The following is a 25720-nucleotide window of genomic DNA, read 5'->3' on the forward strand; positions in this document are numbered from 1 at the left end:
TCCTACTCTTGATCCAAATGATCCAAAAGAAGGCACAAACCCCCTAATTAAGCTACTTCGAATTCTGCCATCAGGGGGAAAAATTCATTCTTGACTTCAAAAGGCAATTGGATTTCTCCTGCTTTCAAACTAATATTATTTTATGGCATACAAAAAACAACATTCAAGCACACCTAAGTAGTCTATAAAATGGAGTCCTACAATGTCCCCAATAATTGATCTGATGTAGTACCTTTATTTAATTTATGGACACTTTCTGCCATGGTGCAACATAGGCCCTTACAGTCCCTGCAATACCAGGGAATCCCAAAGGGTTCTTGATGCACAACTGGACCCTTTGATGCTGCCAGGCAATTTTGTAAGTATTACCAGGCAAAACAGACTAATAATATTAGCGTCAAAATATAACTGTATAATATTCTGTTCTAGAGTCATATAGAATGACATATTCAGAGACATCAGCATTTAGATTTATAAACACAAAGAGAGGCTGGTCCCTCAACACACCTTCCATGATGACCCCAACATTTGTTTGTTATGGCTCTGGGACCCTATGCTCAAATAACTAAGATGTTGAGTGCTCAGTTGAGTTAGGGGTTAACTTTACTGACCAGACTTAATTTCAGAGTGCTCAGCTGTGAAGCGCGCACCGCGGCAGAGCGGGAAGACGGATGCCTCGCGCCGCCACCCCAGGACTCCGGCAACAAGGTAAGTAGGGTGGGGGGTGCAGTGAGAAGGGGCAGAGGTGGTAGATAGTGAGAAGGGGCAGAGGTGGTAGATAGTGAGAAAGGGGGAGAGGGGTTAGATAGTGAGAAAAGGGGAGAGGTGATAGATAGTAAGAGGGGGTACATATTGAGTAGTGGCAGATAAGATGGGGAGAGGGGGTAGTGTGAATGTGTACGAGAATGAATGAATTAATGTGTGGATGAATTGTGTGAATGCGTACGAGAATGAATGAATAAATGTGTGGATGAATTTTTTTTAATGCGTATGAGAATGAATGAATAAATGTGTGGATGAATTGCTTGAATGATTTGTGAGACTGCATTAATGAATATGTGTAAATGATTTGTGTGAATGAGTGAGGAACTGTGTAAGTGTTTGTGTCTATCATGAATGTTTAAGTGATTTGGGGAAATGCAAAGATGGTACATGAATGGTGGGCTGTTTGCCGACAAAGATGGCTCAAGCTGGGCTGTAATATGTGTGTAATCTGGGTGCTGATCAGGTTCTATGTGGGCAATGTGGACACAAGGGCTGGCTTTGGGGTGTGCAACCTGTGATCTATGCTGTAATTTAGGGGGTTATCTATACATGCTATGCTGTATCCCTACATCATTTATGCATACCTGCAACTATAGGGTTTGTATGTGATTTCTACATGCAAGTGCTGTTTATATGTGTTTGATCTATAGTTCACAGGGAGGAAGGAAAGGAGAGGTATGGCTTAGTGAATGAGGGACAAAGGGACTGGGAATGATTTCAGGGGAGAGGGCCTCTCAAAGTCATGGTCAAGGTGAGAAGGGGAAGACTGCACTGACTCTCACAGTCTTCCCCTAATCTGCAGTCAGTGTGGCATTTTTTTTTGGTGTGGTAGCGGAGGGATTGATTACGTGCTAGGGAGAGTGGAGCAGGGCCCAAGGAAATGTCAGTGTGGCAGAGCCTGTCATGGTGTGTGTTCGGGTGTCGGTGTGGCAGAGCCTGTCCTGTTGTGTGTGTCTGGGTGGCAGAGCCTGTCCTGGTGTGTATTTAGTCATCTGTTTTCTGGCCCTTTACTTTCTGTAGGAATAAATTGAACTATTTAATTTTTACTTATCCAGAGATAAAATTCCCTCCTGATTTTCTAGTCACTTCAGAGGACAAAACATTCTAGGCCCAGAAATCAGTGAGAGCAAAAGTAAAGGCATTGTGTTATTTACTCTATTTCAACCTGTGTTTCTTATTAAAAAGGATTAGTGGCAGTAAATTGTGGCTTCAGGGGTCGCATGTATGACTTTTTTTTAGTCACATTGCTCTGTCTAGAGGATTGGCTGAGCGCCACAATTAATTTGGGGTGGTCTGAGTTTCTTCCCTGCTGTGTGTGCTGTGAGTCTGTGACTGACAGACTCACTCGTCGTGAGGGTGATCTGACCAGCCAAGGCCACACTGCCACTAGTTTTTTTTCTAAGTACCAACTAAATGGTCCAAGATTAGTTACTGTTTTGAATCTTTCATTAAAGATATAGCGCTTTATAAATTGCATGACATTATGATTCATTTATTAAATATTTATGTAATGCTAATTGATTACAGTGACAAAAGCATGCTGAAATATAACTAATAGACAACAAGAAATGGTATATTAAATTTGTCAGAATTTGGTTTAACAAAAAATAAATAAATAAATAAATAAATAAAAATGGGCTGCTCAGTCTTAAATGCCCGGGCCTATTTTTTGTCCCACTCCGGGCCTGCATATGTGTATGGTGTTATCGTGTGTGTCACGGGTGAGCCTAGGGATAGTGGCGTCTGGAGCATGAAGAGACTGAAGGATACACATTCCATGAGGTCACACAGCATCGTGTGACACATGCAAGCACGAAAGTTACACAGTACAGAAGTAACAAGCACAGTGAGCTCCATTCCAGGTAGATTAATATTGCTACACTTACGGTTACTAATGTACTCATACATTTATTAACTTTATTTAATGAACATTAAATTGATTTTTCTCCTATTGTTTAATGTATTTATAATTTTATTTAGAAATTTATTATTTACCAATGATTGACTTACCAATAAACTAATGTATTATTTTACTGTCTTAATTTTGTTTTAAGATGTTAATGTTTTGGTTTTTTTTTTATTTATCTGTTCTCTATTAAATGAATTATCATTAATATTTATTTCCAAATACTTAATGTATTGAACGATACTTTATTAAAAACTTAAGTATGTGTCTGGGTATGTGTCAGTGTTACTATGAGTCTCTGGGTGTAAATGTGTTAGTGTGAGTACCTGTATGTAAGAGTGAGTGTGAATTTGTATATATTTTGTCTTTGTCTTCCCTTTTTTCTTTTTTCCACTCATCCAACACCTCTCCCCTCATTTTCCCTTCTTCTCGGTTCTCTCATTTCCTCTTTCTTTCTTAATTCTCATTTATTTCCTCTCATCCCTCCTTTCTTTCATCTACCTGTTTTTGCTTGTGCCTCTCCTCTTCTTTCTCTCTTATCTCTTTTTTTCACCTCATATCCTTTCTTTTTTTGTCTCCTCTTTTGTCTTCTCTACCCTCTACTTCTACTACATCTTTCATTTTTCCCCCTTTCTCTCTAAATTATTAAACCATATCCCTGATCACAGCCCAGCCACACTCCTGACCAAACCCCTTGAAAGTGCCTTCAAACATTTTCCAAGAAATGGTTTGATAAAAGGTGGCAACCCTACTTTTAACCCATATTTTATCACTCAACTTTATTAAGTGTTTAGTATATCAATTATGATAGTTACTAGGTTACTAGCCCTTTTTATAAATAAAATAATACAAACTATTATTATTTTAATGTCCCCGGGTCGACCTTTCACCAAAATTACTTTGCTTCAGTTAAGTCTCAAGTCCAGTGTAGCTGTATTACCATATCATTTTGGGGGAAAAACCACTATGGTAGATATTAAAATGTTACTTCACCTTTACATTTACCAAAGGACACCAACATTTTTTGAAATGTATATTCAAATCATGCAATGCAATTTCCATTAGAACCAAGCTCAATAATAAGGGTGTTATGTGCAAATCTTACCACAAGATGGCAATAAATCAATAAATATTATGAAATTTAGATCTTAACCACTTTCATCATCTAGATGTAAAGCTTTTGCAAACATTTTGAGATGTGTCTACTTGTTGATCTCACCACAAACGCTCCACAATGAGTGAACCAAAATGTAAACCAGACACGTACAGTTGACTTAAAACTATGTGATAGCTGGGTTGTGAATCCCAATTTGGTGCTTCCCAGTGGACTTATTACATAAACATAGCTTTTACATTGCTGTTTGCAATGTATTTGATCTGAACAATACTAATAATGTAACATTGCTACACTTTCATTGGTGTTTGTTGCAGCTCTTCAATGTTTCAGATTCTCAAATTTAGTACATTTGTTGAAATAAATGACATCTTATAATTTTAGTGTTGACTTGGGACAACCAAGCCATGATATAAATCATTTTGAATATAAAACTGAGTTTTTTTGCATCACATGACATGCATTTTTGGGAAATATAGTTCTGTTGTGAAATGTAAGTATAAAAGAGACCAAACAACTGTATGTACATTTATTTTGCATGTGTAATACATTTCACATTTTGTTTTCCAGCTAACATTGACCCAGCTAGTATTGTGTAATAGGTAGCATACAACACAGAGAAATTACAATTGCAATATTGTTGCAGCCATGTTAAAAACACTAATGTGTATAAGTACCCTATGTACATTTTTGTGCATATTATTTTCCAGTTTTTAATACATAATATTGTTCATTATTTTACTTTGTTTTGTTAAAAATGCATTGACTACGATACCCCACTTACTTATCACACTTCATTTATGATCATATATCACGAGATAATACAAATATTTTATTGTTTTGCATTGCCAAGTTAAGTTTCTTTTTTAAGGGGGGGATTGGTTGGGGGATATCGGATTTAGACAAGTCTACCAACTGGTATGCGAGGTAGACACATGAAAGCTTGCGGAGTTTTGCTTAGGTTAATAGGGTTTCCATCCAGTCTAATGTCTTCTAAAGCTCTTCGAGAATATGAAAAATCTTTCATTTTGCAGAAAGTATCTTCGTGCATTTCCTGGATGTTGTTATCCTAAAACATAAATGAAATAGGTAAAAATTTCTTAAAAGCGTTCTTTTGTTAAACCTATTTTTGCACTATATATATTAGTGAATGGCAGGCCCAATTCAGATTAAGTAGAATGTCATATGTACAAAATGCAGTTACATGTAATGCATGTTACGTGACCTCACGGTAGTGGAAGGACTGGTGGAAAGGAGGCCAGTTAGTTATAGGGTGCCTTGAATAAATACTAACCCTAGGCTTGTCCCATTCTCATAAGGTGTGCTTATGGGAGGAGTGATGGGAGGAGAAATGGGTGGGGCAGTGAGATGGACATGGGTGTGCTGATGGGAGGAGCATGGGTCCCAAGCATTAAGCATGTACTGGGCTCTGATGGTGGCCCTGACCATACCAGGAACACCCCACAAAAGCAGTTTTGTAGGTGCTCTGACCCAGTCATATAGCCATCACAATTCTTTCCTGCTTCTAACGCATCAACTTTGAGGAGAAATGTTCACTTGCTGCCTAATATATCCCACCCACTGACAGGTGCCATGATAAGATTATCAGTGTTATTCTCTTCACCTGTCAGTGGTCATAAATTTATGGCTGATCGGTGTATCTGGCTATTTTATTGTAAATATATACACATAAACCACGTGAAGCATAGCAAAACACTTACTTGGAGATGAAGAGCCTGCAGACTGTCAGGAAGTGGTATTGGGATGTGATCCAGGCTGTTGTCAGTTAGGTACAGAAGATGAAGATCATTCATGTCCTTAAAAACAGGAAAGTCAATAAAACCACTGCTTTTGTATATTTTTGCATAGCAATGTACATTATGGACATATCTGAAATGTTTGTAGAATTGACAAATTTTTGTAGACTTTTTGTAGACTTGACAAATGTTTGTAGAATTTAGAAGGTAGACAAACAGATACAGGACCCATGCCAACTTTGTTAAATCAGACCTGTATGTTTTCTAGTTCACTTGGCCTATGTAATGGTGGTTAAGAGTAATTTTTGTTGACAGAGGCTAGCAACCTTATGATGGGATGACGCCAATGGACTCCAGAACAGGAAATTAATGGATATGATGGTCCCCTATGTTATTTTCTGCCACCTTTTGACTCATATCTTTGCTTCCATAAGCTGAAATAGTTCCTTCTTTGGGAAAAGTACAAGCTACAAGTTTTCTTAATAAATGGATTTAATGAAAACGAATGAAAAGATTCAGTTAATGGCCTAGTTTTCCCTGTCATAAATACTATCTGTAGTTTATACCAGTGGTGTAAACCTTCAGGCCTCGAGGGTAAAAATGGGCTAAGAATTCTGTTTGTTGTCTCCTGACGGTTTATTTATTTCTTTATTGTGATGCCTGTGCCCAAGCTGGAATATCCATAGCTTGTGGCCTGCTTTGCTGACCATGTCTGTTTCCTCCCAGGAGAGATTGTACTGAGCCCTATACAAAAAAGAATGAAACTGACACTCCTCAACATTCTGATCCATGTTGTTGTGAAGTAATTTGACAGTGTAACTATGGCACATCACACTCTGGTTACACTGGGTGGGGGCATTATAAAATGCTGTTGTCAGTCCATGTTCTGCTCACATACATGCACAGTGCATTGAGTCCAGAATGTCAGGAAATGCCTTGGTACTGCTAGCCCACTATCGCATGTAACATTGTAGTCAGATCCACAGGGCCCTAAAAAATGTTTCCGCTGGCACCTATATTGTTGGACTATATTAATACAGTCTATGGACCAAGCACTTTTTTTCCCTTTGAAACTCCAGTTGGAAACAAAAAATAAAAGCCTTGCTTCCTAAACGTTACATAGTTTTTGAACCCTTGTTTTATGCATTAATTTGCAGTATTTTAACACCAACTAATGAGCAGAACCTTAACGCATTATTTGTAAATTATATTGAAAATCAGAACATTAAATTACACTTACACCAAATAACATTAACCTTTTTTATTGCATTAATATTTTTTTATGTAGGTTGATCTTTTAAGTATCAACGTTCCTTTATGAAGTCAACATTTTTTCTTCAACTTGCTAAAGTGAGGATGCTACTCTTGAGGACTTGTCCTAAAAACTAAATGATAGCCTGATATCAACCTCAATACTAAATGCTGGTATTTATACAGCATAGCTATCCTCAACAAAACAATTTTCCCACAAGTTATCTTACTTACTTTGAACGCCTCATGCTTTATTCCTTTGCGTCCAAGTCGGTTGTGACTCACATCAATGACATTTAGAGTGTTTGGTAGCTCTGGCAGTTGTCTTAGTCTGTTATCTCGAAGTATAAGCTCATTAAGGGTTGATAGACTTCTGAAAGCATCTTCATCAATCGCCTCTATGATATTTGATGTCAAGTCAAGCTTCTGTAATTTATCTAATGTGGAGATATGAGCAAAGTCCTTACAGTTGTGAACAATGATGCATTCCTTATTGTAATCTTTGTGCTAAATAATCTGTTATTACATATAATATTTTACCACATTACAATTAACTGATATGGATGGTGTGATAATAATATTAATAAATGTAAAATAATGCACTTGAGAAATAAAAATCCCAAGGCAGGGACAATCATTATTTCTGATGACATAAAGGTAAGCAGACAAGGCAATAAAGCATCTCAAAAGGCAAGCACGATGCTGGGTTGCATAGAGAGAGCTATTAGTAGCAGAAAGCGGGAGGTGATAATGCTACTTTACAGATCTCTGGTCAGGCCTTACCAAGAGTATTGTGTACAGTTCTGGAGAGCCCATCTCCAGAAGGATATTGACACATTGGAGAGAGGCATTATCAGGAAAGGTTAAAGGATCTCAATATGTATAGCTTGGATGAAAGAAATAGAGAGAGGGATGCAATAGAAACATTCAAATACTGAAAGGAATTTAACAAAGGAGGCAAGATTATTTGAAAGGAGGAGCAATGTTAGAAGAAGAGTCATCGTCTAAAACTTGAAGGCCAGAAGCTTAGATGTAACGTAAGGAGGTTCTACTTTACTCAGAGGGTAGTAGATAAATGGAACAGTCTCCCAACAGCAGTGGTGGCTAATACAGTGAGGGAATTTAAACAAGCATGGGATAGACATAAAGCTTCCCTCACTATAGGGCCCGATCAAAGACTAATTCCATCAGGAAAAATGGGCAGACTAGATGGGCCGAATGTTTTTTATCTGCCGTCAAATTCTATGTTTCTATGATATACTCTAAACCTTTACAACATCTAAATTAAACATTGCAACATCGAACTCAATAAAAATAAATATTTGTGTAGTAATGTACGTTAGACAAACTGGCACATCCCCTGGATTGAAGTCACAAACAAAACTATGGAGAAGGAGTTTAAAAATATAAGAGCACAAGTCCAATTTCCCACTGTTTGAAAAATATTTATAAGGCTAGCTTGATTTATTTCCATACTCTACTCTTTCATATTTCATTAAAAAGTATTTACTTTAGACTTGTATTTACTACTGGAATCTCCCAAATGCATATACATATTTTATACACACTTTTAACTAATATCCATTTGTGTTGAAAAAAGACATAAGTCCATCAAGTTCAACCTTGCTGTTGATTTTAAGAAAGAATATCCAACTTTCTATAATGTTTAGTACAAATATCCTGTTTAAAAATAAGATGGGGTTTCTCAGAAGCACACACACATTAGACGTTATGGGTTTTCAACATTACAAAGGCCACCAGTAGGCTTTTGAGAAGCTTTGGGAACACCACTGCTGTTATCTCCTACTCACATCTTCTTCTTCTTTAAACCTTAAGTCCTAAAAAAACCTAAGCCATGAGATTCTAAGAATACATATTTCTGTAATATGTAATGATCCCTTAATAATTATATTTAACAACATCTGACCACTGGTGGTCAAAAAGTGACTAAAGCAAAAGTTGTGAGTTCTATTAGACGCTACACGTTGTTGTGGCAATTATGCCACATGTTTGTAACTTTTATTCTGGACAATGATTGCATACTTAGATTAGCGAAGTCATTCTTGTTTATCTTGGTAATCCTATTGAAGCGCAGGTAGACGTGGGTGGTTTCTCTTGGTAGAGGAGGAACTGAGTCAAGGTTATGATCATCACAGTAAACTGTTGTCCTGATGCAGGTGCATAGAATACACGTTGAAATGTCTGCAAAATGAACAAAAACATTGTTATACGACATTAAGAAGCCTGTAAAAAATTAGAAGACAAAACAGATAGCAAATATAATTGAGAGAATTTTAGTAAATTTACATTTTAGTATGTGCTAAAATAAACTAATTTTCTATTTCTTGAAAAAATAAAATTGTGAGCATTGGACCTTCAAATTCATCTTGTCAAAGTTCTACTACAGATGTCATAGTTGATACAAAAAGTTATATCTGACACATGGGTCAATTTAACAGTGCTTGACAGTTGGCAAAAAATGCGAGTGCAAGCTCGCACGAGTTGTACAAAAGTCACTAAAGCTAACTCTCATTAGCAATGTATAAATCACCACCATGTATAAATATAAAAAAAGAATTGGAAAACACTGGCTGTACAGGAGTGTGTATATATATATATATATATATATATATATATATATATATATATATATATATATATATATATATATATGGTGATGTCATTGCTGATGTCGCCGGCGATCCCCTTCATGCGGCAGGGACTCGGGGGGTCTTCCACCATCATACTTCACTGATTAATCACACAATGTGCTACAAGGCAGTGAGTGTGTGTGTGCGTGCTGTAGCCCCAATAGTAAAGCTGTCATGGGGCTGCAAATAGAAGTTGCAGGTCTGTAGAGGGGAACCATTTGTTAGACTGGGGAGTGATAAAGGCAAACCCCCTGACTGCTGTGCAAAAATAAATATTAATACAACATTTACACAAAATAGTGTCTTACATATATGAATATAGTTCAAATGTACAGAGACAGTAAAAAAAAACATAAAAATTCCTCTTGTGCTCTGGTGAAATACTGAAGGGGTTACTAAACTTTAAAGTTTACTTGGCTATTTTAGCTCTGTTGCCTCTTTAAAATGTATAATATTAATTATATAAGGGACCACCAAATTGTTTTCACTCTCAATTAATTTAATGTTCTCATTAACATGATGGGTTAAAAAACCCATCATGAATATCAAAATGACTGGAAACTATTAATATTATATGATCTATATGAATACTAAAATATGGTCTGATGGCATGTTTCAATAATAAAGTATACCGAATAGAACCAACCTCCGCTTGTCTCTGGAACAAGGACTCCAGGAGACAAAGGTCCCTGTGGTGAAGAACCATCAATTAATTTTGGTGTGGATTCTTCTGCTTCTTCTTCTTCTTCTGGAACATGTTCTGGAGAAATGATTGGTCTATTCACAACAGGTAACACAGTTCCAATTTCTATCTGAAAAATATAAAATGAATTAATCAGGAAAAGTTAAAACTACATTTAATTTGGCAATTACTTGGTTTTACTATGTTGGACACTAGATGTCACTACTTGTTCTTTTATTACATTTTCTGCTTAACGTGTGCATATGCTGCTGTTTTGCAAAATGATAATATCAGGGGAAATTATTATCTAAGCACAGATTGCTAGCATCAAACATTTTTTCAGCTGATCAGGCAACAGCAGAGTGGTGACCATATACTGAGCTTTGTTGCATTTTTTTTTTTGTGTAAAAAATATTTTAACTTACAACAGTATAATAACATGTTGGTATAGAATTAGGTGATATTAAGCATGTTGAGTATATTGTGGTTCCTAATAGCAGTCTCATTGTGTGCTGTCTTCTTAGGGGATAAATTAGAAGGGTAAAATTAAATGTAGCCAGAATGCATGAAAAGCCAGACACTTAGAAGCCACAAGGGACTGTTTAATTTAACTATGTGGCAGTTGAGTGGTTTTAAGTGTTGGGATTGGTATATACAAAGAAAAGACAGTTCATAGCCAACTAAGGGTTAAATTTCATAGAAAACCAAAATTCCCCAGACAATAAGCTGAGATCATTCAAATGATCCCTTCAGGACTGGTAATTGCAGAAACAGACAGTCCTATAATGATGAAATTTGTCAGGGCGGAAAATCTCCACTAATCCGCTCACCTGTGGCACGCATAGATAAAAAAAAAAGTCTGTTATTTTCACATATATACAAAAGTGGGAAAACTTGTGTCCTAGTAATGTTTCCTTTCCTGAATAGTAACTTTTTCTTTATGAGGCCAGACCCATCATGCAAGCTAACTAGGCAATCACCCAAGCTGCCAAGTAGCAGGGGACATCTGTGTTGGGTGCCTGCATGAAGCAGGGACAGTTGGGCAGTATATGAGCCGAGTACAGTGATATGTCATAAACGGTCTCTTAACCTCACCAGACATAATAGTTCTATTGAAGGTTTAAGCTGTAACAGACATCCTTTCACTCACTGCAGGGTCATTAGCAAGGCCCAATTGGTCTGCCCCATGCGGGCATCTGGCAAGGTACCCCATTGCTGCTACATGCCTAGGGTACAAGAAACCCTAGGGCCAGCTATGTTTTTCTGGCGGGTATCATTTTGAGGTATGTTTTTTGCAGGGCTGAGATTTTAACTACTATACAAAAACAGCTGTTGGGAGGTTTGAGTGTGTTCAGATCAGTGTTACATTAAGAAGCAGCCAGGGGCAGAACTGCCCCATGGGGTCCCTGGGACCCAGGGCTTTTTAGTGCAACAGTAGTAGTGCAAGGAGTTGAAGGATCCAAACTGTATTACGGTTTTAGACTCTAGTATTGGGTTAAGTACCTCAAGATTACAACTCATAATGCTTTCAATGTAGTCAGTGCTCCATGTAACACTCTCCTTTTTGCGTATTGTACACATCTATGGGGTGTAAGAGAAGCAGGACACAGGAGAAATAGCTGGGATGACGTAATTTGTCACAAAATGGCACCATTGTGCCATGTAAAGGAAGATTGGCAGATATCTGGTTTAAGAATGTAAAGCCCATGTTAAAATACATAGTTTTCCCCTTGTCTTTTCATTATTAGGGAAGCAATGAGCGCATGACAAGCTGGTCTTAATGTAGGTTTTTGTGGACACCTGAAAGTATGCTCTAATGTGCCTGTGTATCCACTGAGAAGCTTTTGGGTTGGTGTGAAGAGTCCGAGAGCCACCATGAGTTTGGATTGGCCTGCTTGTCCACCTCAACAAGACAAGGGCTCATATGTTCAGGATTATAAACCCACAATTTTATTTGATCATGAATATTATTTTTTTCTTTTGTTTTCAAGGCAGACATTAATGAGAGTTTTTTTTTCTATTACTTGAGTTTTAATTTACATATTACATAGACAATGTAAACAAGAAAAAAAAACATAATGAGAGTTTTTTAATTCCTAAACTGCCAGCTGTTGACCTGGTGGACATGCTGGACTTTTAAAATTCATAATGGGAATAAAAAAATCCAACTAGTCAATTGCATTTGTTAAACTTTCAGTTTAGGGATATCAAACACATCTGGAGCTAGTTGTGGGAAATCATTTAAACAGATGCTTCTTCCAAAATATTATTTTTTTGCTGAACAAATTGTAATGACTGGGTGTGTTGGGTAGGAATACATTTTTATGCCTTTCAATTACGCTGTAAAATAGTATTCTGATGCACAGGTTTGTATATAGCACAATGCTACATTTTTGTGATCAAATTAAAATTCTCAAGCTCATATTTAAAAACATTGAGGGCTTACCTGACAAACCTGGAAACCTAGACATTAATGCTGACTGTTCTGAACATTTTTTGTAATTAAAGTTGTAATAAACGTTTGTGGTACTAACGCCACTAAAGGAATCTCGACTTACAGTTACATGACTTCTCCTTTGGTATAGCTGGGTGGACATTATTTTACCTTCTCCGTTTTTCTAGGAATAGGCTGGAGTGTTTATCTTTCATCATGGAAGCATAACATCCGTCATGGAAGCATAACATGGATTTACTTCATAGAGCAGAAAAACTCCAGTTTTTTAAAGCCATGCATTCTCTGTAACTAACTGCGATAATATTCTGCACTGCCACTTGCTGAATCCATATGTGAATTTGCTTCAGAAGATGACACAGGCTAGCATCCCTTTTATCCTGTATCTATGCAAGAAATTTCACTGGCATAATCTATAGCTAGTGCTGGGCACCCCTTAATACGCTTCTAATGATAAACACTATGCACATGCCTGGGAAATAATTACATTATTAGCAGCAGACATCAATAATGCCAGCTTTCACGAGGATGCCCCCTTTAGGTAACATGCATAAGTATATCTGTACAGGACTTGTTCACCTCAACTACTATCTTTACAATTTGTAAAAGATCGTTTGTTTTTTCCTTTTCGTATAGCAGGCAAGGGGGCAGGGGTGGGAATATGCTAACTCTGATTTAAAGATGTGGGGCCACTACCTGAATTTTTTTGGTATTTTACATGCATTTCCACATAACCATCAGGGTGTCTACAGTAATAAAGGCTTTAGGAGGTATTTATGCCCACCCTCGATCCTTACTGGGCCCCTATAAGTATTTTGTTCAATTCTTCTCTGTAAATTGTCCTGCCCTAATTGTTCTGTAGACAACGCTTTTAAACTACGTCTAAACTATACGGTATGGGGTGTTCAGTCTTGTACACCATTTGCATGCACACTTAAAGATATGCATTTAAGCGATGTACATGAATTTTCACCTTGATTAGGTTATCAAAATGGTTTTGAAGAGGCAAGTTCTGAAGGTGCTTGATGGTACCCCAGAAAGAAAGTTCTAGGTACTATGGCCCACAAGCTTACTGGTAGTGTTCAGTTGTGGTTTTGCTATCATTTAGTGAGTGGTTAATGGTTTAGTGAAGTTGTGGCCCTGCAGGCCCTTTTACCCTGCAGACTGGTGTGTTATGTCAGTTTTGTGTAGGGGCATTTAGCTGGTATGTGGGTGGATCTCAGGGCTTAAGCAGTCGTTTTACTGATGTACAGGGAAGGTGGAGTAGTGTATCCTCATCATCAAGTTTTCTCTGTGTAACTATCACTTCATTTTCTGCAGGTTGTGCCTCTACATTATGGCGATCACCTCAACTTAGTTTCCATAAATCACAAAGCAGCAGCGACTTCAACCAAAACAGAGCCAGGCAGCTTAGCTCAAGCACTTGTCATGGCAATTCCCCTATATGTCATGTTAATGGAATTCTCTAAATATATGTAGTTATTAAGATATTAAAGTTGTTGAAATCACCCCTCCCTCAACCTACTTCCTTAGCTCTCAATTGTTTGTCTGCTTCAAGCTCTGTTTTGGCTATTATATGTCAGATCAGAATCTGAAGACAGCTCTGTGCTTCTGTGATAGAATCCCCTTTCCTCTTTGCCCCTTTCCTCAACTAAATGCCCAAGATAAATGGTAAGCAGGAGATTTAGCTGATCACATCTTCCTGCATGTGATATACTTACCTCCAGTTAGACCCAGTGCTGCCTCGTGGAACACTCGAGTGTTCCAACCTTGTGTATACTCATACCAGGTGTTCCTTTTGTTGTGATTTCTTTACTTATGTGTAGTCTATTACTATGTGTCAGTGTGTTGTTGGTCGTGTTATTGTGCTCTTTGTTTCTATCATAACTTATATCTGTCTTCCACTATCTGTCCATCAGTTTCTCTGTGTCTCGCTCTCTGGTTTCCTTTCCCCACATCTGGGATGTGCAAGGGTTTCTGAAAAGGCACTTGAATTGCTGAGAAATGCAGCTTCCAAGGGTTGTTTCTCACACATTATTCAATTGCAACACCAATGCTTTAAAACCCAATGCACTGGCCAGACAACAAAGTTAAGGAACAAAGAAGTCTTACAGGAAATGAAGAATGCCAAAAGAAAATTACATGCTTGTCCTTTCATTTGGATGGATATGACTTGAAGCATACAACTGCGTAGCACATGGACATTGACGATATACTGGTTTTCATTTAATGTACTAAATGTGTATATGGCATGAAAATGCACTCTTTCCCTTTTTGATATGGAAGACATGTGCTGTAGATTTTGAGGTGTATGTAACTTTTCCAATGGCATGGTTTATAAGATGACAACCTAGAGCTTGTATGATTCAACTTAATGTGTAACTTAGACACAACATTAACAGAGGTTATTCTGAATGTGTGATTAACCTCTTTACCATTTAAGGAAAATAATGATATTTAACAAAATTATCTAGGTCAATGAAATACCACATGTAGCAAATTAATTGACTTTGAATTATGAACACCACCCCCAAAATATTGTTTTGAGAGATTCCTTGTTGGTCTGAAATCTAAATAATGAAAGTATTGTTTTAACATGTGCTAACTTCAGTACATTCTGTTGCGTGGCTCAGGGATAATAGTTTTCAACTACAGAGTTGAAAACTGAATAGAGTTTAACAGGGAAGAATTTTAGCAATTGTTTTTTAAATTAACAGCCAATGATTTCTATCTATACTGGCAATCAAATTGCAAGCCATGGATGAAACAATATCTTTATGATAAGTTAAGCTTAATGAAGGGACTAGAATCTGTAACTTAAATGTTTTGTTACATCTGTGAACCAGAATTCTCCAGTGAGAGTGAATTAATGTACAATGTTTGAGAGCAGAGGTGGCTATTTAGGGGGAAGAGGTGGCACAGGCAACCTGTTTAGGGGCAGATGTGGCACAGTCATGCTGTTTGGAGGCAAGGGTGGCACCGTGGCACATGTTGCTTGTGAATTTGGGGCAATTCCGCACTGGTATGTTGTGGTTTCTAGTTATACCCCTGGTGTGACGTGTGGAAACATGAGCTCAACCATACAATAAAATATACGGGTCTGGTGTAAAAATATTTTCATTCCCTGTCCGACCCTGCTATAACCTATAAATCTCAGGTTGCAGAGATTATGGACCAGAATGCAGTATGACTTCCTAGGAACAGGACAGGCAGAGCAATACAATTAAGCAGTCTTTGAAAAAGGTTGGTTAAGCCGGTGCTAATTTTGGTAGCTTATTACCCTGAAGTGCTAAAAGAATTTGCTGTATGTAAAGTTAGCGCTTAGTATTGGACTATTTTTTTTTCACAGCTGCAAGTAATACAGTTGCAAAACATATGTGCAATACTCCTTTAAGCAATGTCCTTTTGAAGGGCTGAAAACCTTCATACCTTCAGATCATTTAAGTCTGCATACCTGAATTCTCCATCACATTTTGCAATACTACAAGTGGAATTCGCCTGGATTGGCAAAAACCCCTTTTTGTAATTTTTATTGTATGTAAATATATGTATGTTAAACCATGATTCCTCTTTTCCATTTTAATTAAAAATTATACATTGTTTTTTTCAGGAGAGGTAGGACCTTCTTTTAAAATCATAGAAATACATAAATAAATAAAACATTATAATAATTAGTGATAATAGGTACAAAATTGAAATTTTAGCAATATTGCTTAAAATTGCTTCTATACTGTAGGTGCCACAGCTAAGCAGTGACCCAATTTATGTTTAGCGACATTACAGTCATACCCCACATACATTTTTTTGTGTTCAAGAGGGCCACATCTATTTGCTTAAGGGGTTTGGGACATGTTTTTTTTTATATATATATAATGTTTTTTCTTACAGTTGATGGGCACTTTTTTAAAAATCTTATTTATTTTCCTTTTTTGTGCACTGTTCAGCCTTTAGGGACCTTTTTTGCATTTTTGTTGCCAATGATGTCATGGTGACATAACTGGAAGGGTAGATACTTTGTTGTCTGTGCTGATATTTGCTTTCTGTCTGTGCTGACCACACTGTGTTAATCGGAGTAACCGGAGATCCCGGTATTGTCTATGAAGACCCAGAGTATTTCGTGAACATCCAGCTCATGTCGTGCGCTGTTACACACAATTGGTTGGTAGGAAACCATCAATGCTTAGACAGCCTGATCTTTAGCGTGTTGGCAGGGAGATGTTTCTGCCACTGCAACAAAGTCAAGAGGTACTGGCATGCCCTAATGGGCATCTTGGCACAGCTTTTAAGGACATACTGGTATGTTCTTAGGCACGAACAGATTAAAAAAGTGCAAGTTTATTTTAACATAAATAATAACCAATAGGTGAAATTGAAAAAAACAAAACAAAAAACAAATCACTGTTGAACCTGCAAATTACTAACAGGGAAGGAAGTGGGGACTATGAAGGATTCTGGGTTCTAAATGTTTCACAAAATGGGAAGTGGCTATAAGAAAATAGCAAAAGCATTGAAAATGCTTATTTCCAACATCAGGGCAATAATTAAGAAGTTCCAACTGGAAACTGGAAATGTTATGAATCAACCTGGAAGAGGAACGAACTCAACCGTCTTCATTTTGCCAGACACTTCTAGAACTTTAAATGGTATCAAGTTCTATAGTCAGATGAAACAAAATAGAGTTTCTTGGCAATAAATACCAGAGGTAGGTTTGGCGCACGCAGAGATGTAGCCATATGGAAAAGTATCTTGTGCCCACGGTTAAATTTGGTGGTGGCTCTTTAATGTAAATTTTTTGGGGGCTGTTTTTCTGCCAGAGGACATGGACATTTTGTTTAGATACATGGCATCATGTACTCTATCAAATATTAATAGATATTAAATGAACATTTGACTGCCTCTGGCAGAAACCTTAAAATTGTCCGTGGTTGGATCTTCCAGCAGGACAATCATCCAAACCATACATCAAAATCAACACAAAAAAGGTTTACTGGCCACAAAATCAATGTACTTTCATGGCTATCCTCGACATTTGAAGGATTTGGAGAGATTCTATATGGAGGAATGGTCTCAGGTCCCTTCCATGTATTCTCCAACCTCATTGGGCATTATAGGAGAAGACTCAGATCTTGACAAAAGGAAGTATTGACTAAAAGGGTACCAGTAATTGTGCTGCAAAATTTCACAATTCGGTGGGAGGGAGGGCTTTATAACCTGTATTGTGTTTGCAATTGTTTGATTTCCTTGAGAGCAGGGTATTTTTGTGTATTTCTTTAAGAAAAGTTTAAAGGGTTAAACAGTAAACACCATTTTTACAGCATTATTTGCTCATATTTACCAAAGGTGCCAATATTAGTGGAGGGCACTGTACTCTATGGCACATAACATAATTTCTTAACAATTATCTTAACAATTATCATATGTTCTAGCTATGTCTAGTCTCTAGTCTTACACTGATTGGGTGAATTGGTGCAAGTACAACATGTCCCCAGCTGAGCCAGACTCCAGACTGGGCCATAGAGTCGCCATACATGGCAAGTCACTCTAACTAGATAGAGGGCTCGACTCTTGATCCAAAGGACAAATGCTTATAGCTTGGAACTGGCTGGCACTACTCCAACGGACCACAAGCTGGGCATCTGGATGATATCATGTTTACTGGTTCAAACCCACCAAACGGTAAAGGATTAAACTATGTAGCCACTGCCTGTAGCTATCTCTGTAAAATAAGTACCGTATTTGCTCGATTATAAGACGAGGTTTTTTTCAGAGCAAATGCTCTGAAAAATACCCCTCGTCTTATAATCGGGGTCGTCTTATAATCAGACCTCAAAGTCTGACTATGAGACAACTAAGATCCAGATCCCCCGCAGCTGCAGGGGATCTGGATCCTCCTGTCTCAACCCCCCGCCCCACTTACCGGTACTTCAGGGTCCCCGGTGTGCAGCTGGGGCAGCGTGTAGATGTCTACGCGATTCGCGTAGACAACTTCCGCTGCAGCCAGAAGGAGGTGTGGCTAGCAGCGGGGGTTGTCTGCGTGCATCGCGCAGACCTTCCCCGGCTGTCAAAGAACTCTGATCTCTGACAGCCGGGGAAGGTCTGCGCAATGCACGCAGACAACCCCCGCTGCTAGCCACGCCTCCTTCCGGCTGCAGTGTAAGTCTACACGCTGCCCCAGCTACATGACAGGAGACTCAGAAGTACCGGTAAGTGGGGTGGGGGTGGGGTTAAATGGGGGGCATAAGGCATTTCTGGAGGCAGAGTGCTCTGTGAAATGCCTTTTAACCCAATGCCACTCTGCCTCCAGAAATGCCTTTTTAACCCTCTATACGCCACTCTGCCTCCTGAAATGCCTTAAACCTCCCTATATGCCACTCTTCCCCGTAATATGCCTTTTAACCCTCAAAGTGCCAGAGTGGCATATAGGGTTAAAAGGCATATCATGGGGCACAGTGGCATATAGGGGGTATAAGGCATTTCTGGGGCAGATGTGCATAACTGGGGGGCAGGTTGGAAAATAGAAGGAAATAAAACCAAAATATTTTTCTCAATCATAGCTTTTATTAAAAAAAATAGTTTAAATGAATTAACATTTACTGGTAAAACTTTTTTCCTATAGGGTCGTCTTATATTCAGACTTTTTCTTTTTTTCCTAAATTAATATTAAGATTTGGGGGGTCGTCTTATAATCAGGGTCGTCTTATAATCGAGCAAATACGGTAGTTGCTTGCCGGTAGTAATTAAACGGTTATCTCTGATAATGTGATATCAAATGCAACTCATTAAGGTAAAGGTAAAGTTTGGAGGTAAGTTAGCTTTTGACATATATGGGGACTTTTTTAAAGTGAGTTGATTATGACACTTCTCAGATATTAACCGTTTGGTAATACTTTATGAATAGTGGATGCAAAGATTCACTAATGTTGGCTGCATGTTTGAATTAATGGTACTTCTATAAGCTAATGCTAAATAGAAAGAGTATTGTAAATTAAGAATACCTATATTTAAGCAGGGATTTTGGGATGTTCACATATCATTAAATGAAAGTAAAACATAATGAGACCAGCTCCACACTATGAGAGGTTGTCATAAATCACCATAGGTCCCTGAGATTGGAATAAAAACCTTTACACTCATGGGCAATCCGTGGACATTCTCAAATATTGCTAATATGGACAGGTGAGGTATAGAAAAGGCCATTTATTCTTTATAAACAAACCTCCTAGTTGAAGCGATCTTACTGCTGTTTGAAATGTCACTACTGGTCCTCACTTCCAGTTAGAACTAGACACCAGTAACTCCTGTAAGTTGCAAAATAGTCTTTGACAAGTGCTGTAGTCAATCATTTTAGTATGCAAATCCTACTTTCAGCCATCCTACTTTCCAAAAGCCAAGTGAAATAAATATCAAAGGACACAATGCCATATAGCACTAAAGCTAATTTATACCACATTGGACTTTGATGCACTAAACATGTAACAGGCCCAATCTTGAGAGTCTTGTAAGAGTTTTTAAATCATTTCCCCCCCCAAAAAAAAAGGGCTGGTCCTAGACCAAGTGGCACATAGACCTCCCCACATTTTTACATAGATGGCAATATTTTTAAAGCCTAGCAGGGACGAGCAGCAAAGTAGCTATACAGAGTAGGGAGCAGAACAATTACATAGTAGGACAGTACAAGAGGTCATCCATTCATACTTGAAGAAAGGAATTGTCCCTTAAAGAACTGAAAAGGGTTCTTTACAACGTTCATCTTCCATATACGATGTGGAATTCACTATACACAGACATTGTGTCTGCCTTTATGGGTTGGATTATTTTTATTTAGCAACGAAGAAGTACAGGGATAAAATTAGTTATAAGAACTTAATTATATCTCATTAATCCAGTGAGAAATCAGATTGCCATTTTAGAGTCAAGAAGTATTTTTTTTTCCCTTTTTGAGGCACAATTACAAATGACCTCAATGTGGATGCTTTGCCTAATCAACAGCAAGGACAAATTAAATGAACTTGTGTCTTTTTAACCTTAATTATTAATTAATTAATTTAGAGTAACATATCTAGAGTAACGTATCTGACTTTTTCCCATGGTGAATCAGGCTGCTGGAACTGAGGTAGTGGTACTGCAGCACAAAGTGGGACAGGCAGCAAATTAATTGGTTGCATGACACAACTGATATCTTATGGTTTTAAAACCTTTATGAATATACTTGCCACTTGGTCACCTATACAGCTTAGACTTCAGTTTCACTCTGCAAGTACGGAGGTGTGCTACAACAAAACACATCTTAAAACTTTAAAATGTGCCAATGATTTACTTGCATGGTTATGTGTTAGACTGAGGGAATCCACAGAGCTTGCATAAAGGTCAACAAGGTAGACATTGGGCTATAAGGCTAAAATTAAGTTCTTAAATGTTAATCTTAGATGTCAGAAGGGTTAAATATGATATGAATTTACAAAGGCCCAGCAGGTTAATTTTCAGGCAGGCTTGAACATGAAGCTTTGCCAAGTGTTTATCTTGTCAAGGGTTTTTGAATTGTGAAGTTTCTAACTTCACAAGCAAGGTCAATGCCTATGAGCATGAGACATTCCCTGGACAATGCCCTCCATACATATGAAACAATTTGCTGTTATTAGAACAAGTCTCCTTTCTCATTATGTGAATGAATAAAAAAAAGCATTGCTAGGTGTGGGCTATGGGGGTTGAAGCCCTGGGTGTTTTGGTTTTCAGCCCGAAAGAAGACTCTAGCCTTGAGTTACTAGGGCTGCCCACTGTCTCCTCTATGTGCCCCCTTCCAGACCCTGCACTCCCACCTGTCCTGCTTACAGCTTCCCAGCCAAAGGTGAGCTAAAGCAGGTGCACCTCACGAAAAAATAGATGGGGAGAGGGTGAGTATGTGTGTATGTATAAGTGTATGGTGCTGAAAGTGAGTGTGTGTGTTACTGTATGATATAAGCGTGAGTCAATGTTAAAGCGGGTAGAACCAAACACTAAAATCAGCCAGAGGAACAAAGGACACCACTTTGTGGGGGTACATATCTTACTGCTCTCATCTCATCTCAGCTGGGCAGCACAAATGTAGAGACAAGGACACCTGGGTATTCCTGCATGTTGCTCATGACACAAGTGGCACTACTTTTATATGAGATGGGAAGCCACAAGCATGCAAGTAAATTGAAAAGCGGCTGAGTAATGGTAGACAGAAGTGGTGGTGGGGTTAGGGGTGGTGTCTTTGCTTCTTCAATTCCCTACAGATATACCGCCCGCAATGCACAAGATGTGAATCTCCCATCCGCCCTGTGGCTGACCCCTGTGGACTTTCAAATGCCGTCACTGCTGCCCAAAGACTACTGCAACTCTCAGTTCCGTGTTGCAGAAGAGAAAGGGTGCGCGTGTGTCGTGATGTCACGTATCAAGACATGGAAAACAACTACCCCCCGAGAGGATCCAGAGGGGGACTGTAAGTACCCCTGTTTACCCCTCCCACAAATACAGGATAAATAGTATATATATATATATATATATATATATATAAAAAGGGGGGGGGTTCTATTTTGCAATGTTACTTCAGTGATCCACCTGATCTTGATCCACCTCTTTTTGATACCATAGCATGTGAGGTTACTAACATCTAAGAGCCTGTCAAATTTAAGTAATATTTGTCAAGTGTTGGGTTTAGAATGGATTGGTTAGCAGTTTATAATGAAGGTATTAATATACTTGATTTTTTGGAGACATGATTCTCTTTTCCATGAAAACATCAAGAACTTTGTCATAGGTACCAGATTACCGATTATGACATATGGGTTATTGATATTGAAACATTATTGAAATATCATTTTTATATAAGCAAAAATGCTTGTACTGTTCTGTTGATGGATATTATGGACATATACCCCACTGTATGGCATTTTTGTACGTTATGGAACAGGTGTTCACATGTTTCTGTAATGTTCTGATGTTTCCTAGTATTCCTCTAGCAATATCTCGCAAATGCAAGAAATACATTTGGCATTACTATCACTACGTAATCAGAGACAACAAATAAGGTTATTTTCAATTTATCTTATCTTTACAGTTGTTTTTCCCTTGTATTTTAATTAAAATAAACCGTTTCATCTTGCTTTGAAATTAAAATAAACTGTTGCATGTCACTCACATTGCACTGACGTGTTATTTATATAGTGTTGTGCAAACATTTTGCTGTCTTGTATGATGTTGTCTTTGGTCAGGCTATAGCTGCAGAGCCTTGTGTGTCTGTCTGGTACAGTGTTAGAAGACAAGTTGTGCGTAGAAGTAACCTTGCATTGGATGTGATCACATGTTGAGATTGGCAACACACCCCGTTGAGACTAATTATAGGGGTTCGTCTCTGGCAAATACTGCAAATGCTCAAATTGTAAACAAATGCGTCTGTGGCTGAGTGTGTTCAGCAGTATGATGGAATAACTTTCTGGTGGGCTGCCAGTTTGGTCCTGATTTAGTGTAAGAAATGTGTGTTTTTGTTTTCCTCTTTAAAGCAAGATTTGTATGGCTGCACTGTTCTCGTTATGCAGGTCATTTTCAATTTGCCTTATGTTTTGGGTATTAATGGCCAGTACACATAGATGAAGAATGGCTTTTATCATTCTAGCTAAATAAATCAATGGACAAATATGGCAACAATAGTTACAAGATAGATACCAACATATGAGACATAATCAGTAATTACAATTCGCACCCCACTGCTCAGCATGCACAAAAGTTTAATGTTGGTGAACAGTATCGTAATAAGTGATTATATGAAGTCTTAAGGTCTCACATAGTATTATGCTTAGTTATATACCCAACTTCAGAAATACAGCAACTGATCCACTTAAGCTATATTAAAAGTTATATTAAGCTATATTATAAGCTAAATTATATTAAAAATGTTAAGGGCCTTTATATATTGGTTGAAAATCACTTCACATATAATTAAACACAATTGTACAGTAACTTAAGGTGATGTTTGCTTAGGGATCCAACCCAATTCAGAAAATGAAGTATTTGTGTAAAATAATCTTACCTCTCCCTGATCAATGCTAAGGCTTCCATCATAGTCATAGATACTATCCAGTTCTTCTAGATCCACCTCATACGTATCTGTATCATAGTTAATGGCAGCTGTTGGAGGAGCAGCTAGAACTGCTTTAAATATGAAAAGTCCCAGAAAAACATTTGCCAAAGTCTTCATTCTTCAAAGCTTTGGATTAAAAAATTAAATAATATTTAGAATATAACGCAAAATACTCACATTGTAACTGTGCTACAAATAAAACCTTCTTGGGTTATGAGGATTTCAGGTATTGGCACATCTTGCCAATTCTAAGTATCAAGGAATTCTACATTCAACACACAGTAGCTACATTCTGCTAGTGTCTGTATAGGGTTTCATCTGTTTTTGGAAATGTGCCATCATGCATCCATTTAATCTCACTTTCTGGTCAACTGACATCCCAGTGGAAACAAAACCACATTAACTTCCAGAATAGTATTTTATGAAGAAAAAAAATTATTCCAAACTAGTTCATCTGCAAGTTTAATACTTGAAACAGAATGTATTGATGTTTTAAAATATTTAGACTTGGTGGGAGAATGGGGGTAGCCAATTTACATTATATTTATCATTAAGTTTCTAGATTACTAGTAAGACTCATAGTAGCTACATTATACTGAGGTATAACATCCAGAACACAGTTGCTGTAGTCGCTCTGGTGCACAGTTAGATAAATAAGCTTGTGACATCTGATACCTGGTGGAATGACAGTTCTACAAAGAAGTTGTTTTTTTGGAGGATGCTACACACTTGTCCTATTCATCTACAATTTCTAGCTACTTTAACCCAGAAACATTATGAATTCATGAGGTAGAATTCACTGACACATAAAATGGATTGCAGTAGTTTGAAAGGAAGTCTTTATGAAGCAAATGTAGGCATGAGGATATGAAATTCCTTCAGGAATACAGACAAGCACAAAGCTCTCATTTATAGTAGATTCTCAAAGGGTACTTTATGAAATGTACCTATCTGCTTCAGCTAGATATTTCAATAGCAAAATGTTTTTAGTTATAATGAAATCATAAAGTATTGTAATGACATTATAAGGAGAGTTAATGCTTGTAATAAGAGGTATTTCTGTTGCCATTAGAACAATATTTTAATTTCTTATGTAGTTTATTATTTTTTGATTTTTACATTTAACACCATTCTGTGTTAATTTGCTTGCTAATTTTTTGTGTCACAATAATACATTTTAGTGACACAATAACTTCCAAAACTTGATAAGATATATGGTCCATTCATTGCCAGAAATTCCTACCAAGTTCAATTTCTATTTTTTTGCATGATTCACACAGAAACATGTTCCATATTTAATTAAAAATTCCAAATCTATCATTGCATTTACAATTAATTTATGATATTGTTAATTTCAGTTATCGCTTAAAAGTGATACATCAATATACAGTTTACTATACAGGAAAGCATTATTTAATGTGGTCAATAAAAGCAAGAATGCTTTTAACATAAGCAGTGTAGTGTTGAATTTAAGGAAGATATCTTGGTATAGTAAAATAACATTATATTAAACTTTTATACAAATGATGACAAAATAGCTAATATCACGAGATACCAAGTGTGGCACTTACCTTGGCTTCTTCTCTGAAATTGATTCAGGTTAGTTTGACTGCAGTGTTTGTGGGATGTGACCCTGACCAATTGCAGAGTAAATCTCAGTTTGAAGGAGGGTGGTACATTTGCTTCCAGCTTCAGATAAAGAACTGTACACATTAGTTTGGGTTGGCAGACACCTGATCTCAGCAGATTAATTCATATAACAACACAATACTATTCAATGTAGTTATAAAGCACTTATAAAGGTAAGGTCCCTGACCTGCAATATTGTGATATGCTAATATCACCTAGTTTTTAAGGTGGTGTTGTGTAACTTGTAAAATTGAGGTGTTTTTTGTTATATTTTTTATGAAGGTATCTATGGAAGATTACCCTAAATCCAGCACTAAGACATAGCAGGTATTTTCTGGATAAAACATGACTTTATGCCAATGGCAGTTATCTGATCACAGATTGGTTAGACAAATCCTAAAACTAGATATTG

At 37.5% G+C, this 25720-nt stretch overlaps 1 protein-coding gene across 2 annotated transcripts; it reads right to left on the reverse strand.

The window, feature by feature from the left end:
- Nucleotides 1–4299: 4299 nt before the first annotated feature.
- On the reverse strand, nucleotides 4300–25395 carry EPYC (epiphycan). Of its 2 annotated transcripts, none has more exons than XM_053464531.1 (7): nucleotides 25251–25395; nucleotides 23629–23805; nucleotides 10091–10256; nucleotides 8837–8995; nucleotides 7028–7230; nucleotides 5507–5602; nucleotides 4300–4854 (listed from the first exon to the last, which is right to left on the reverse strand). In XM_053464531.1, the coding sequence occupies exons 2-7, from the start codon at nucleotides 23794–23796 to the stop codon at nucleotides 4684–4686; spliced, it is 963 nt and encodes a 320-aa protein (XP_053320506.1). In that variant the 5' UTR covers nucleotides 23797–23805; nucleotides 25251–25395; the 3' UTR covers nucleotides 4300–4683. The 2 variants fall into 2 exon arrangements, with proteins under 2 accessions (XP_053320506.1, XP_053320507.1); XM_053464532.1 differs by lacking the exon at nucleotides 25251–25395 and adding an exon at nucleotides 24269–24353.
- Nucleotides 25396–25720: the final 325 nt, after the last annotated feature.

This window comes from Spea bombifrons, chromosome 4 (genome assembly GCF_027358695.1).
Source record: "Spea bombifrons isolate aSpeBom1 chromosome 4, aSpeBom1.2.pri, whole genome shotgun sequence".
Taxonomy (NCBI): domain Eukaryota; kingdom Metazoa; phylum Chordata; class Amphibia; order Anura; family Pelobatidae; genus Spea; species Spea bombifrons.

What these genes read in the sequence shown, in the direction of transcription:
- EPYC (XM_053464531.1), bottom strand. Translation starts at nt 23,796, where the DNA reads ATGAAGACTTTGGCAAATGTTTTTCTGGGACTTTTCATATTTAAAGCA. An exon ending in TTAGCATTGATCAGGGAGAG is followed by an intron (nt 10,257 to 23,628) that starts GTAAGATTATTT and finishes TATATTTTTCAG; the next exon opens with ATAGAAATTGGAACTGTGTT. An exon ending in GAATGACTTCGCTAATCTAA is followed by an intron (nt 7,231 to 8,836) that starts GTATGCAATCAT and finishes TCTCCACATTAG; the next exon opens with ATAAATTACAGAAGCTTGAC.